The sequence below is a fragment of the Meles meles genome, chromosome 1 (assembly GCF_922984935.1).
Source record: "Meles meles chromosome 1, mMelMel3.1 paternal haplotype, whole genome shotgun sequence".
Classification (NCBI taxonomy): domain Eukaryota; kingdom Metazoa; phylum Chordata; class Mammalia; order Carnivora; family Mustelidae; genus Meles; species Meles meles.
In genome coordinates, this window is record NC_060066.1 from 43,100,001 (window position 1) to 43,116,982 (window position 16,982).

The 16,982-nt window shown below is 38.6% G+C and overlaps 1 protein-coding gene across 2 annotated transcripts in view; it reads right to left on the reverse strand.

The window, feature by feature from the left end:
• CIBAR1 (CBY1 interacting BAR domain containing 1) overlaps positions 1–14,001 on the reverse strand; it is a 28,608-nt gene extending 14,607 nt beyond the window's left edge. The window contains exons 1-6 of one of the 2 annotated variants that reach the window (XM_046027958.1): positions 13,838–14,001; positions 13,070–13,304; positions 10,720–10,788; positions 8,362–8,463; positions 5,622–5,627; positions 4,343–4,447 (exon numbers count right to left, since the gene is read on the reverse strand). In XM_046027958.1, the coding sequence (XP_045883914.1) occupies positions 4,343–4,447; positions 5,622–5,627; positions 8,362–8,463; positions 10,720–10,788; positions 13,070–13,304; positions 13,838–13,863 (543 nt within the window). In that variant the 5' untranslated portion in view covers positions 13,864–14,001. Of the gene's footprint in view, positions 1–4,342; positions 4,448–5,621; positions 5,628–8,361; positions 8,464–10,719; positions 10,789–13,069; positions 13,305–13,491; positions 13,743–13,837 lie in introns of those variants that run through there. The other variant, XM_046027951.1, reaches the window with a different exon arrangement.
• Positions 14,002–16,982: the final 2,981 nt, after the last annotated feature.

Sequence of the window (16,982 nt, forward strand, 5' to 3'; positions counted from 1 at the left end):
CCATCTTATGATCCTGGGATCATGACCTGAGCCAAAATCAAGAGTCGGGATTTTTAACCGCTTAATCGAGGAAGCCACTCAGGCACCCCAGGGACTGTGATTTTTCATTCACAGTGTGTACAGTAAATTCCGTAACTTTTCTCAGAAAGACAAATATTTTGTAAGGTTCCTATGAAAAGTACCTAAAAATTGCGCTACCTTGCTGATTAATGCTACCAAAATTCAGATGGACTTAATAAATTAATCCCACCCTGAACACACAGTGCTCACTCATTTCTATCCCCAGAGAGGTTAAGGAAGGAGCCAGAAGCTCTGTTCCCATCTGAAGCAGTAGCCTGATTACAGGTAAGAATAAGAACGTTCCATGTTTCTCTCAAAATTATGAGTGGCATCCATGATTTTTACTTTTCCAAGAATTTTTCTTGTAAATAGAAATGTGAGACATACTAACATCAACAAAGGCAGGCAGTAATCTGTTTTTGACTTGTCTTTGAAGCTTCTAGTATGGGATTTGTGCATCCCTCTTCATCATAAAAGATCTCAAATGAGGCCTGACTTGGAAAAGAAACAATTTGATACTAAGGAGGAAAGATGTGTAAAATGGAGATTTAGAACTGTAACAGAGCTTAATGTTGACTTCTGGAAACCATTTCTGGAAGTTTGCTAGATCACAGGGGTCTGCATTTAAAGTGTAGGTTGTGAGAGATGACATCTTATATGTAGAAAATCCTAAGGAATCCACTAAAAAATTATCAATGCTAATAAATGAGTTCTGGAAGGTTGCAGGATACAAGATCAGTGTGCAAAAATAAATTATTTCTGGGTTACATTTGCAATGAACATTCCAGAAATGAAATTAAATAAACATCCATTTACAATAGCATCGAGAATTAAAATACTTAAGAAAAAGTTTAAGAAAAGAAGCACAAAACTTATACTCTGAAAACTACAAACATGGTTGAAATACATTAAGGACTATTTAAATAAATGGAAAAATATTCCATGTTCATGGATTGGAAAAATTTTAAGATGGCAATACTCCCCAAACTGATTTACAGAGTTGATGCAATCTGTACCAGCATCCCACCTGACTTCTTTATAGAAACTGACAAGCTGACTGTAAAATTCATACAGAATTACAACAGATCCAGAATAGCAAAACAACCTTAAAAAAGAACAAAGGAAAACTCATACATTCTGATTTTAAAATTCAGATAAAGCAATGCTAATGAAGATAAGTGTGGTACTAGCATAAAGAGAGACCTATAGATCAATGAAAGACAAAGTCCAGAAACAAAACCATTTCTGGTCTTCAAAAAGAGTTCCCAGACTATTCAACTGGTCTTCAAAAAGAGTTTCAAGACTATTCAATGGGAAAGAATAGCTTCTTCAGCAAATGGTGCTTGGGCAACTGGACAGTCACATGCAAAAAGATGAAGTTTAAACTTCAGTTCACACCATACATAAAAATTAACTCAGATGGATTAAAGACTTAACCGAACCATGAAAACTATACAACTATTAGAAGAAAATAGGGATAAATCTTCAAGGTTTCAAGATTTGGCAGTGGACTGTTAGATACGACACTAAAAACATTAGCAACAAAAGAAACATATTGGACTTCATCAAAATTACAAATTTTCTGCTTCAAGGAATACCATCAAGATGCCTGAAAAGAACCCTAAGAATAAGAGAAAATAATTTCCAATCATAGATCTGAAAAGGGACTTGTATCCAGAATAGAAAAAGAACAACTATCACTCAAAAAGAACCCAATTAAAATATGGGCAAAGGATCTCAATGGACATTTCAAGGAAGATATACAATGGCCAATAAGAATAGCAGGGGGGCGCCTGGGTGGCTCAGTGGGTTAAGCCGCTGCCTTCGGCTCAGGTCATGATCTCGGGGTCCTGGGATCGAGCCCCGCATCGGGCTCTCTGCTTGGCAGGGAGCCTGCTTCCCTCTCTCTCTCTCGCTCTCTGCCTGCCTCTCTGCCTACTTGTGATCTCTCTCTGTCAAATAAATAAATAAAATCTTTAAAAAAAAAAAAAAAGAATAGCAGGGAAATGCAACTCAAAACCACAGTGATACCATTTCACACCCACTAGGATGGCTGTAATGAAACTGATGAACAGCAAGTACTGGTGAGGATGCAGAAGAATTTGAACCCTCATATACTACCTGTCGGAATGTACATGGTGCAAGAAGTTTCTCAAATGATTAAAGACAGGGTTACCATAGAATCCAGCAATTTAACTAGATATATGAGTAAGAAAAATGAAAATATATATCCAAACAAAAACTTCTTGTCTTATAAACAGCCATATAATGAAATATTTGGCCATGAAAAGGAATGCATGACACTAGGATACATACTATGATATGAAAACATATATATAGCTAATATACATAAACACACACACACACATATATATATAGCTAATAATGAAAGCATTATGCTAAGTCAAAGAAGCCAGTTACAAAATGTATGTTATGATTCCATTCACATAAAATGGCCAGAGTAGCTGAATCCATAGAGACTTCAGATTAGTGGTGGTTGCTTAGGGCTGGGGTAGTCGTGGGAGGGTTGGGAAGCAGCAAAGTACTAGGTCCTACTTTGAAATGATAACAGTGTTCTAAAACTGAGCGATAATGGCTGCACATACTGGAACACATTAAAACCACTGAGCTGTACATTTTAAATGGGTGAACCATATGGTGTATGAATTCTATCTCAATTTATTAAAAAGTAGGTTTCTTCTTGTCTTATACTTTTGGTGACCAAGAGACTTCCTTCCAGGGGCATAATACAGTAGGCAAAAAGAAAAGCTTGAAAGCCCTTTTCTTCTTTGTGCATCCTCCACTGTGCAGTCCCTCTATGTCCTCATGCTTCAGCCAATCCCAGGTAGAAGAACTGCAGTTGGGAATTCTGCACTCACTTTCTCTCTGCCCATTTTTAACTGGTGATCGCACAGGGAATTAAAAACATCTGTAGAGGTAGTCTGAGCCTGATGTGAGCCCAAAGATCAGAGACACAGACTGCCACGTGTAAAAGACAGTCTTGCAGGCACGCGGGGCAGTAGGAGTGGGGAATCAGACTGCCATCACTAACAAAGCCCTTGGGTGGCAGTGGAATCAAGCATACCTCACAGGTCTCCATTCTCATCGTTCAGGTTAAAGCTAATGATTTTAATAACCTTCCTTCCTTTCCCCTTCAAGTTAAGATATGATGTCAGTGTGTAAAACATCCTAGCTTGCCCACACTCTCCCACCTCAGGAAATGGGAGTCCGTCGCAGGGCAACTTTCTGAGATGCTCTTCATGCAGTGTACAGCAGAGTACCAAGTGAATCGAGAGGCTTTAGGAAAGAGGGTTTGGGTCTTCAGGACCAAACCAGAGACCTCTGAGCATGGCTATCAGAAATATCAAAGTTCTGAAACTGTTTGAAACTATGATGGGGGGAGAAAAAGCACAAATGAATGTTGACTCATGGACTGTAAAAAGGAATGATGATTATTAAGTGGCAGATGCTTATTTTATTAATGAGAACATAACTTTTGAAGGATGTGTTCTTTGTTAATAGTTATAAAATGACAAAATACTTTTCTTTAAAGCTTGATCCTGGAAAATGTGCAGTGAGCCAAAACACATCCTAGAAGACTTGCTTTAAGGTTCTTAATTTAATTTGGTCACAAACAATCCTCCAATCTGTCCAGGTGCCTATGACAAATTTACTGAAGACCTTCTGAAGTCCATGATCCCAAAGGTGTCAAATCTACTGGCTTTTTACAATAAAATAAGGCAATTCTTGTGAAACCATATTATGGTGGATGCAACTTGGCAGATGCAACTTTATGTGACTGGCTACTCTGTTCATTTACTTGGTAACATGTAGTTACTAGAGAGCACTTAGTGAGAGTGTGTTATAATGGAAAGCACAGATTTTTAAATACGTAATTGGTTTTTAGTTCAGATTTTTGGCCATGATACTTTGGGTAAATTACTTTATGTCTCTGCTTAGATTTCATATAAGATATGGATAACAGCACCTAATTCTTATGAGACTGCTATAAAGATTAAAAGATAATACATATATAGTACCTGTAACAGCACTGGATGTACAAAAATATAATAAATGTTAGTTTCCTTTGATTAAATAATACTTGGTGATAATAAGTTGAATATTGAGGAAATGGGAAAATAACATTTGGTATTTTTTATTTATAGTATCTTTTTCATATAGACTATGGGCTAAAAAAATCAGTAGTTTCAATTTTTCATACATTTAAATAAAAAAAAAGGTTAGAAAACATGTTTTGAACTTTAACAGTTACTTTACTTACCTTTATATCCTTTATTTTCTGCTTTTCAAAATTGTCAATAGTTTCCTCCAGATGACGAGTTGTTCGGGTAGCATCCATTGTAGCTCTCTGCAGTTCAGTTTCTGCCTGCAAAAGAATTCCCCAGCCAAAGATATAAAAAAATTCAAGTTAGAATCCATTCAACTGAGTCTATTCATAAATGTTATCATTGAACTACTGGCTTTTTGGCACAACAAGTGTAAATTGTTCAATAATATATTTCACCATATAAAATAAGATGATCTATATAATAAGCATGTGCAAAATAAAGAAACTTTAAATCTGTTTAAGTGACATGATTCCTGACTTCAAACCAAAGAAAATAAAACTCCCCTTTCTTCCTACAAAACCATTTTTTTCTCCTGTATTGCCTTTGGATTATTTACTGTAAAACAATTTTCTACTGTTTTCACCTATTTCACTCTCTATGCCATTTATCATTCTGTTCTTTCTTCTCATTCTTTCCCCTTTTAACCCCTTCTCTCCAAAAAAGGACCTGTGACTTAACTATTTTCAATTTTTTAGTTCTCCAAATGCATTATGTTTCTAATCTTGTAATATCCTAATCAGATAGAGTATACACTACAAATATTTATTTCAGCACGGGGTATATTTTATATTCTTAGAAGCTCACAGTATTAACACTATTACCATTTAGTTAGTGCTTAGTACAAAAAAATACAAATCAGTAACAAATTAGATAGCAAGTCTAATGCTTTTCTTCATATATTGTAACCACAAGCACTCATACTACCTAGATCTGTGTTGTATAATCAATATGGTGGCCAGTAGCCACATGTGGCTGTTTACATTAAAATTAAATGAAAATTTAAAAACTATGTTCTCATTTATCCTAATTGCATTTCAAGAGCTCAATAGCCATTTGTTGCTAGTGGCTATAGTAAAGGGCAGAACACTTCCAATCTATTTATGTATTTCTCCTAAAAATTATCTCTTACTTTAAAACAGTACTTGCCCAAAAATATTTTGTTAAACAGTAGAGGTTTTAGAAAACATAGCCTAATTTTCTGATTAAATTCTAATAGTTTTGTTTCCTATACTAATGTAGTATATTTACTCAAAAGTATCAAATATCATCATTTAATAATTAATCCATGGGGAAAATATGCATTTCTCATCAAAGTGTAGTGACATATTATTCTAACATCTAGCCCTTGCTTTTAAGAAAAGATATAAATTGAAATAAGTAAAAGAGTTTACTATAAGGATCCATTTCTTGACACACCACTTTATTACCCACCTGTGACTGAAATTTTTCATAAAGGAAAAAATACATTTCAAGGAGAACAATTTTTTAAAATAAATTAAAATCATATGCTCACAGAGTTACATAATCTTGCAATTAGATTATACATTAATTATAGCTTCATGGTGATTATGTATTCTTACATTTAGATTAACTCAAATGTATGATTTTAAGATACTAGGTGTACAAAAAAATTTTAATACATGTTTGTATGTGTACATTTGCCATATAGGGTGTAAAGTTTTTAAAAATCATATAAACTTTTAAATTTTAGTCATACCCAGTAATCAAAAATAATCTTCTAGGGATGCCTGGGTGGCTCAGTCATTAAGCGTCTGCCTTCGGCTCATGTCATGATCCTAGGGTCCTGGGATTGAGTCCTGTATCAGGCTTCCTGCTCCGCGGGGAGCCTGCCTTCTCCCTCTCCCACTCCCCCTGGTTGTGTTCCCTCTCTTGCTGTGTCTTTCTCTGTCAAATAAATAAAATCTTTAAAAAAATAATAATTTTTTATTATTACTGGGCTTGAGGTTTTTAAAAATGTAACTTTATCACAGCAAATTTTAAAGTAAAATAGAGCTCCTTTATAGATTTGTATGAAAAATTTCTAAGTTATTTGATACACATTAACTTACTAATGAGAATATTCTAGCAGACTAATTCCTTACTAATATTACATGTGACCCATACAGTTCTTTGTGACTACTTCCTTTTGACTTATGTCTTTGCCCTCCCCATTTTATCGGAAGTTTCACATTAAAAAAAAAAAAAAACAGTTTTAAAATTTAGACGGGTAGGTAGAATTAGCTAAACCAGGGGAGAGTGGGGAAGCAGAAGCTACAGCTGGGCCATCTTCATCTTCCACAACTCTCCAGCAACTACTATTCATTTCTTTAGGTCGCAAATCCTTTTACTTAGGGACAGCAACTCACCCAGAATTACACAGCTATTTTTAGCAAAGAGGATATGGGTTTCTATTTCTTCTTTTTTCTGAAAATTCTTCAAAATCCTGTAACGGATCAAGTTGAGTAGGAAATGCTTTTCATTAAGATACTATGCTACAACTCTATGAGTAGAGGTATTTCATGAAATTAGTCCTGAATGTGAAAGGGCTTCTGAAACGGTGAGCCAGAGCCCTGAGATTCTTCTTTACCCCATCTTCTTGTATCAGTGCTACTCCACGTTATTTTACATACTGAACTTTAACATGCTTCTTTTGAACTGGATTCTGTAATGCAATGACTGAATATTTTTATATTTACATTGAGTATGTTTATATCTAGACTGTCCTTTATTTTCTAGTCTTAGGTTGTCAAAATCCACTCGATTCCCCAGTGAGCACAGCAGTTCTCCTACAGCAATAATCTGCTCCTTTGTGGTATTGATTTTCCCCCACATGATCCCAATTCTAGTTTCATCTACAATGTAAGACTCCTCCATGGCAGTGTTCACAACAGACCATTTAAGTGAGAAACATTTTTGTCTTAGGGATATTCATTTCTGTGTTGAGTCTCCAGACCAGTACCCCTGATTCAATCCTACCAACCTGCTCAGGATACGAGATGTGACCTTTTTCCTGCCTTTATGTATTTCCCTCCGAACAAAACAATAAAATTTTGACCTCTGATTTCTTAAAAACTGGTGACAACCTGGTCTCTCCCTTAGTCCCTAGTTGTCAGTCATAGATTTTCCAGCATTCTCTGGTTTGCCTGACTTGCTTAAAACCCAGACTCCATAATCTAGTTGTAGATCTTAAGCCTCAATGAGATGTTCCTGCCCCAGCCTCCACTGGGCACTCCCAAACCTATGGCTGCCCGTTTTTGTTTGTTGCAAGGTTGGGCATATGTACCTTTAGTCCAAAGGAAGAAGGACCAGGATATTGGTGCAGCCCAAAATCACTGCTCAAGGGATTCCCCTCAGGAACAGAGGTGTTCTGGAACCTCAAATGCCCCCCCAGAGCCACTCCTCATGTGGTTTCTGGCTGAGCTGGGCAGTAAAAACCTCCAGGAAGTAGGAAGGAGATGTAAGAAGGAATGGAAAAAGAGGCAGGGGATAAACAAGTACTTTCTATACAATTGCACTTACCCCAATTGCTGGTAATTAGCCAGGCACTATTTTCAATTCTTTTATTTAGTCATGAACAGGGTACGTTCTAGCTTAAGTAATAGCCATTCTTAACAGAAGAGCCCAGTTACAGTAGACAGTCCTATCTAGATCCTTTTGTGTCCAGCTATGAACCTCAATTTTACTCTAGACTCCCCTAAGGGTCTTTGGCTGCTAGTCGTTAATTCCGGTTTCACATTGTTGTTGTTTTTAAAGGTGAAGGGAATTCTACTGCGGCAAAATGACTCTTTTTTCTCAAAAGTGGGGCAGACGGGGCATTGATGTATTAGGATTCACGACAGATCTTTAATTTTATAATTAATATTCAGCTATGTGAAAAAAAAAAAACCCAGAATTTTGAACTTACTTTTTATACAAACATCATTGTTTTTAACTTTTATTTTTTAAAATATCTATTATGGAAAATAGTATGAGGGAATTGAATTAGGTGGTGTATTCTCTTTAAAATTAGTTGATTTTTATATAATGAGAATTTGTAAATGCATGTTTTTCAACCGTTATATTCAAATTTTCTGTACATTTAAAAGTAGAAATGCATAATTTCCATATATATTTACGTTTGTACGGCATACCTTACAAAGCATATTTTTAAAGATCAAAAGTCAAAGGATACAATGACATGTCGATCAGATGGGTTTCGCTGACGTGTTCTTTCTAACTGAGTTAACTGTTTAGCTTCTCGATTCCTTGCTGTTAATGTTGCTTTGAGGTCATCCTGAAAATAAGCATTTTGATTAATGAAAATCTCTGATTTAAGAAATAAAATACACATACTCTGTTTTAAGAATGGGAGAACATTGTTTTGTCCAGGCATTATTACTACTGCAAAATTAGTGTGTGTCTTTGTGTGAGTGTGTGCACATGTGTGTTTCTTTAATACCCTCTCAAATAATGACACAGACAAGATAATTTCAATGCAAACTTCTAACCACATATATATATATGTATATAAAATTTTGATTGTGGTGGTAGTTATATGTGTATACACATTTGTCAAAACTCAATGAACACTTAAAACAGGAGAATTTTATTGCCTGTAAATTATACATCTAAGTTGGCTGAAAAAGTAGAATTTGGGGTTGTAACATACAATATGGTGACTATAGTCACTAACACTGGATTGCATATTTGAAAGTTGTTACGATTATATCTTAGAAGTCCTCATCAAAGGAAAATAAAATTTCTAACTATGTATGGGATGGATGTTAACGAGACTTGTGCTGGTCACTGCACAATATATACAGCTATTGAATCATTATATGGTACACTTAAAACTAATATGTCAGTTATACCTCAAAAAAAAAATACAGAACTTTTTAGTATACATGTTATTGCCTGCTTTAAAAAGAAAAATAAAGGCAAAAATTAACTATTGGGATTTCATCAAGATCAAAAGCTTTTGCACAGCAAAGGAAATAGTTAAACAAAACCAAAAGACAACTGACAGATTGGGAGAAGATATTTGCAAATGACATATCAGATAAAGGGCTAGTGTCCAAAATCTATAAGGAACTTAAAAACTCAACACCCAAAGAACAAATAATCCAATCAAGAAATGGGCAGAAGACATGAACAGACATTTCTGCAAAGAAGACATCCAGATGGCCAACAGACACATGAAAAAGTGCTCCACATCACTCGGCATCAGAGAAATACAAATCAAAACCACAATGAGATATCACCTCACACCAGTCAGAATGGCTAAAATTAACAAGTCAGGAAATGACAGATGCTGGCGAGGATGCGGAGAAAGGGGAACCCTCCTCCACTGTTGGTGGGAATGCAAGCTGGTGCAACCACTCTGGAAAACAGCATGGAGGTTCCTCAAAATGTTGAAAATAGAACTACCCTGTGACCCAGCAATTGCACTACTGGGTATTTACCCTAAAGATACAAACGTAGTGATCCGAAGGGGCACGTGCACCCGAATGTTTATAGCAGCAATGTCTACAATAGCCAAACTATGGAGAGAACCTAGATGTCCACCAACAGATGAATGGATAAAGAAGAGGTGGTATATATACACAATGGAATACCATGCAGCCATCAAAAGAAATGAAATCTTGCCATTTGCAATCATGTGGATGGAACTAGAGGGTATCATGCTTAGTGAAATAAGTCAATTGGAGAAAGACAATTATCATATGATCTCCCTGATATGATGACGTGGAGATGCAACATGGGGGGTTAGGGGAGTAGGAGAAGAATAAATGAAACGAGATGGGATTGGGAGGGAGACAAACCATAAGTGACTCTTAATCTCACAAAACAAACTGAGGGTTGCTGGGGGGAGGGGACTTGGGAAAGGGGGAGTGGGGTTATGGACATTGGGGAGGATATGTGCTATGGTGAGTGCTGTGAAGTGTGTAAACCTGGCGATTCACAGACCTGTATCCCTGGGGATAAAAATACATTATATGTTTATAAAAAAATAAAAAATTAATTAAAAAAAAAAAGAAAAACAAAAAAAAAAAAAAAAAGAAAAACATATTCATTTAGTAAAATAAGTTCTTCATGACTATAAATATTAATAGTTTAAAGTTTCTGTAATAAAGTATTGCTTCATGTTGCTACGGTTTACTTAATAAGCTCACTAAAAATATTTAATTTTTCTCAAATTTTTTTTAAGATTTTTTTATTTATTTATTTGAGCTAGAGAAAGCATGAGCAGAGGGAGCAACAGAGGAAGAGGGAGAAGTGGGCTCCCCGCTGAGCAGGGAGCCCCACGCTGCAGGGACACGGGGCTTAATCCCAGGACCCTGGGATCATGACCTGAGCTGAAGGCAGAAGCTGAACCAACTGAGCCACCCAGGTGCCCCCATTATTCTCAAAGTTCTAAGAAATGATGCATCACAGAGTGTGTAAAGAAAACTGGGTAACAACGCTATACTTTTTATCAAGAGGACAAATTAGAAACCTCACATTCTTTGCCATAATAGTTAATGATAGCAGGAAAAATGAACTTACTTACTCGTTTCATTTTTACAATGGTTCCATAAGCTTTCAAAGGTTCAACTACTTTGGCTTCAAGTCTTTCAACCTATTGAAAATTATTATAAAATATAACTGTAAAGAAACATAGACATATCAAAATTTAAATTCTGAAATAAAACCTGGGCTATTTAACCTGAACATAATTAATTACTACACACAGTAATGTTTTAAAAGGTTTAAAATATTACAGGTAATAAATAAAATAATTACCAGAAATTAATAAAACTCAGAATCTAAAGTCAAACACAATAAAACCTGTTAAGATGTAGAGTAACAATGAAAGCAGAAAAGTTTAAAAAAAAAAAAAAGCAAGCAGAGAAGTACCTAGTATGGAATATGGTAAGAAAATCATCTCAGGTTTCTAAGAAATATATCTCTGCCACACGATTATCTCTGTATTATTTTTCTTCATTATAGTAGCTTTTGCATAAGTTTCAAGACATCTCAAATTTTAGTACAGCTACCACTTGCAGTGTATTTAGGACAGTGTCAGATATTTTACATAAATTATCCCTGAAATGTAACAGTCCAACTTTCCAGATAAGAAAATTGAAGCTGAAAGATATAGCATACTGGAAAAATTTTAAGCAACACAATCCTCTAAAGCAAAAAAGAATTGTATTAGCTGCAGTTCTTTTCTGGGAAGCCACTGTATATTACCAAAGCTTGGAGAAAAAGATAAATGGTCTCAGTGTTGCTGAGCTGTCAAACTGCATGGTTGATCTTTTTATTTAGAATTAAACTATTTTTCTTAAACATTACAATTTTTATCACATTTTGAGTAACTATTTCCTTTAATAGCACTAGTGGAAGGCAATGAAGAAATGGTTTTTTTAAAGGCAAATATAACAAAAGAAAAATAACTCCTGGACTTTAGTATTTTCTTCATCAGGACAAGTAATACAGAATGACATTATTTGTTTAAAATGAACATGTATTATTTTTGCAGCAGGAAGGCGGCTTTTTTTGGATGATACATGTTTATATAGTACATTTCATTTCATACTGATTTTTTTCTATAAACAAGATGTATATGATTGTTTCACTTCAAAAGATTTTAGGAAAATGAAAAAAATCAAGTTCTCATTGAGCATTTATAAATATTAGGAATCCTAAAATCAAAACCATGAATACTCAGGATAGTTTAGCCTATACCATTTCAAATAATCCATACACCGATTATTCAGTGCAAGGATTATTCAAGTCTTTTTTTCTGTTCTCCTTTTTGTCGCCTACCTTTTGTTCATTGTTCATTAGCACCTTCACCATTTGGTAAGCAAGGGAAATAAAAAAGGAGAACAAATGTAAATCAATTCACTCTATTTGATAAATAGCATAAAGGTTTTCTAAAAGGGGGCACTGAAATTATTGTCTTAACATGGGATTTTAGGGTTATCAGTGAGTATAAATTATTTTTGAAGTCTCTAGTTAATGTGTAACAGTTTCTTATTACAGAACATCATATGACAAGAACTCAACTTTTCTCAAAAAGTACCTCCAAATGTAATTACTACTCAAATTTCTGTATGAATAGCAAGTATAAGTTCAAAGATCATTATCTCCACTTTGTTTTTGTGAGTTTTTTTGATGCCTGAAATTTCTGTATTTGGCTTTTTTGAAGTACCAAAAGCACTCATGAGAGGAGCACAAGAGAAGTAATGCAGCTTCTAACTGGGAAACTTCTAACATTTAACCTGTATCTTGAAACCTAAAATAAATATAAATGAAGGTGTTTCTGAGGTATTAAAAAAAATGAGGTTTTAGAAAGAAAACAATTACACCACCACCTTCTTCCCTTCTTTCCATAACAAAAACAAAACAAAAGCACCCCACAAAGTCTCACTAGTATCTGCGATATAAATCAGTAAATCAGTGCTGCTTTTCTTTTTGTCAATGCAATATTCTGAAGCAACAAAGATCTCTTGCCCATTTATTACTTATCCACTCACATTACCACTCAACCATCTCCAGACATACCCGAAAATATACTTACGTGCATACAAGACACAAGTCATGCTCCTTTTCTTCCCCATGGGTACTATGTTTACTACCCCCTGTTAATAGCCACCCCTTGGCCAAAAGTTAGCAAATGAAGTGGGGAAATTCAGGACTTCAGGACACCCTGAAGTTTAGTTTGAAAATGGTAAAATCACAAATCACAGGAATCTTCCCTTTAATAGACTCACACAACGTTACATGAAAATGTACGCTTGTCATCAAGGGTGCGTTCGCTACTGCAGTTAGGTGGATTACAAGTCAAAGTCTTCACCGGTCCTTCTCCACTACTTCAGGGCTCATTCATAACAATGACGCTGAGACCTCCATACCTCTGCTTGTCGATAATCCTGAAGTTTGGCAAACTCATCGGCAAAGTTTTTCAGGCCCTGCTTTAAATTTGGGGTCTCTGTAGAGGCATACACGTTTATTTCATTCACCAGTAGGTCTGCTTTGTCTCGCAGTCTGGCAGTTTTCCTTACATAAGCAGCAAAGATTTGGCACAGCTCTCCAAAATGCTTCTCCACATTTGTGACAGCATCTTGCAGTTGTCTGGTTTGAGCGTCCCTAGGGAAAAGATGACACAAGACGCCAATCATTCTCATTAGAGATGAGATGGCTTCCTCTCCGTTAATTTGATATGCAAACATTCCCGGGGCAATATGCAGCTTCGAAGGCACAAACCATCCCTGGGGATTGGATTCTGGTCCTCTAGGTCTCCCTTCGGGACCTGGCTTTAATATCCCGACAGTACAGGCGCACGAAGAGGCCGGGCTCTGGCCAGCCGCGGCGGGTTGGCGGCTGCTCCGGCTGCTCCGCGAGGCCTGGGCGCCCGGCTGCCTCCCAGCCGTCTGCATAGCCCGCGGCAGTGCGGGGCCCGGGGAACGTGATGCCCAGATCGCCCATCCCACCCTTGGCCTGCGGGGCTCGCTGCAGCCCGGGGAGGTAGGCCCCAGAGCGCATAGGTCTCGGTGCAGACCCCGGCCGGAGGCCGGAATTCGGCGCGGAGGCCCCCCGGAGAGAGGCGCCACTTCCCCCACCCGAGCCCTCGCGTGTGGGGGGGGGGGGGGGCTGGCCAGCGGAGGCCCCGGGGCTGTTACCGGTTTTCCAAGCTGCGCCTCAACATTTTGCCTTGCGCACCGCCGGGGAACCGGGCTGGGCCCAACGACCTGGGCTCGGAGGCGCCCGAGCGTGCGCCGGGGCGCGAGCCGCCACCTCCCGGAGCCTAAGAGCCCGCCCCACGCGCCGCCGCGCCGGCCCTGGCGTTTCTACGGCAACGCGGCGCGTCCCCGCGCTCAGGGCCCGAGTCGGCGGGAGCGCGGCGAGGGAGGGCCGGGGGCCGTGGCGCCCACCCCGAGACCCGCCGGCGCGTTCGCCTGGCGCGCTCCTTCCCGCCGCGTGTGGCTGCTCCTTCCCGCCGCATGTGGCTGGCGCGCGGCGGAGGCTGGTGCCGGCTGCCGGGCCTTTTATCCTGGCGGAGAGCCGCGCTTACCAGACACCGCCTCCGGACAGTCCTTCCAGTCCGGATTGTGAGCCATGGAGGGAAAAAGCCAATAACCGGTAACTAGGACGGAAACGTAAAACTAAAGGCCAATGGGGCCCAGTTACTGCTTCTGCGCCGTTTAGCCTGAGAACATCTGCTCAGCGTCCGCTTCCCTGTGTTGAATCTGAAAATGGGGGCTCTTTGGAAAGCTGCCTTTGGTAGAAGCAATGCTTACGTCTCATCTTTAACTTTTCTTTCTTTCTTTCTTTTTTTTTTTTTTTTTTTCAGGAAATATCTGTTGAGTTCCTGTTTTCTGGAAAAGATCGCGTTAGACACTGGACTAATAGATGAGAAGAAATGACCCTCATTCTGAAGGACCTTAGAGTTCGATGAGGTGACAGCCGCTTAAACTGTTGAACAACACGCCCTGAGATATATAACGAGCTGGAGACTTTTTTTGGCCTTTGAACACCCATGTTCTTTGGGCTCTTTTGGCCTTCCCTTGGGCTGCTCTTCCAAGAAAACACTGTTAGTACTGCATTCGAACCTTCTGTCTCTCAAGAACCCTCTCCTGACAACCGTGACATTACTGTCTTCCTGACAGGGTTAGGGGCCTCTTCCTTGGTAGTATATGTTCTTGATTTTGTACTGCCTCCCCTAGTCTAGACAGAGATCTTGGAAGCAGAGGAAATGTGATTTTGATCTTACATTCCCCAGTGCCTTATGCTGATAAAAAGTTTTGCTTTGGACAAATGGATGTCTCCAGTCCTTTGTTACCTCTCAGGAAACTCCCCTTATTCTCTTATGTTACAATGTATTTCCTCTCTTCTGCCCTTGCATTCATTCAGCAAGGTGCTTGTTGAATGCCTGTTGTATTCCAGATACTATGCTGGGCTCTGATCATGGAGTGGTAAACTCAAATCCAAGCAGTGTTTGCTCTTTTAGAGCTCACGGTCTCCTCAGAGGGACAGACACTAATCAAACAAATAGATAAATTACAATTGAGGTATGTGCTCCTGTACCTACTTTTGCTATGTAACAAACCATGGCAAAACCTAGTGGCTTACAGCAGTCCTTTAGCTAACTCAGCATTCTGTGAGTGGGCTGGGTGGTTCTTGTATTTTGGTTGGCTCAAGTGGGCTCTTTTATATCTTTTCTGGTCATCTGTGGGTCAGCTGGTGGCTGGATAAGCAAGGATGGTTTCACTCACAAATCTAGGGCTGAGTAGGGGTGAGAAGGCCATCAGGGAGGGCAACAGAGGCAACATGTCAGTGACCACTTTTGCAGTACAACACAGGTAGTAAGGAGAAGTGCATGGTGCTGAAGATAGCATATACTTAATAGAGAAGTTTGGTTTGAGCTAGTTGGGGAAAGTACTTCATTGAGAAAGTGACATTTGAACAGAGATCCAGAGATTGGGGAGGGGTTAACTAGGTGAAGAAGGACGGAAACCCAGTCCAGAGAGAGGGACAGTATAGGCAGATTCCTTCCCTCCCACCCCCAACCCATTCCTACCTACCATCTACCCTAATTTCCATGTCTTGGAAAACAGAACTACTGTCCCACTGATTATTCAAGTCAAAAACCTAGGAATCATCCTTTCCTTTCCCCAGGCTCACTGACAATTCAGTGACAATGTCTATTCCACCTCCAAAACATATCCTGAATCGTCCTTTTTCTTTTCTTCTGCATCACGGTAATCCAAGCTACTATCACCATTCCCCTTTACTGCAGCCCTCTTGTTGGTCTCTCCACATCCACAGTTACACATGGCAATGCAAAATAAAAAATGTAGATTAGATCATGTCAACCTTTCAAAGCCTCTGCAAATCATCTGAATGTTTATATCTCCCCCAAATTCATCTAGCTGCTAATGTGACAGTATTAGGAGTTGGCACCTTAGGGGTACTTTATTAGTGCTCTTTATAAAAGAGACTCCAGAGAGCTCCGTAGCTCCTTTTGCCTTGTTAACTGAGACAAAGGCTATCAGGAGGGAAGAGGCTCTCACTGGACACCGAATCAGCGCCTTCAAAACTGTGAGAAGTAAAAAGTTATGGTTTTGTTTTGTTTTTTTATAAGCTACACAGTTTACAGTAGTGTTCTGCTTTGTTTTGTTTTGTTTGCTATACATAGCAAACATACATATCCGCTTACATAGATTAGGACAGACTCCCACTATGCTTAAAATCAAATTTTAAATCTTTACTCTGGCTATAAAGGATTTATCTCATTCTTGCCTACATGCCTTCTTTCACTGCCCTACTGTTAGAGGTACAATATCTTTCTTTCTGTTCCTAGCATATCCAGCTCGTTTTATTTTATTTTTTGGATTTTATTTATTTGAGAGACACAGAGATAGTGACAGAGATAGCAATGAGCCTGGTGACTAGGGAGAAGCAGACTCCCCGCTGAGCATGGAGGCCCCATGCAGGACTCTATCCAGCCCTGTAATCATAATCTGAGCTGAAGGCAGACGCTCAACCCGCTGAGCCACCCAGGCACCCTTAAGCTGATTTTAGAACCAGTTTTGTGTTTGTTATTTTCTCTGCCTAGAACACTCTTCCCTCTGATCTTCACATGGCTGTCCCCTTCTTACCACATAGATTCTGTAGGCATGGAGTGAGGTTTTCTCTGGTCACTTTGTTACACCAAATCACTCTGTTTTGTTTCCTTTGAAGCACATGTCACTCTCTGAAGTTAACCTGTTTGTTTTTAGGCTATTTTTGTCTCCCGTGACTAGAATATACTCTGCATGAAAATAG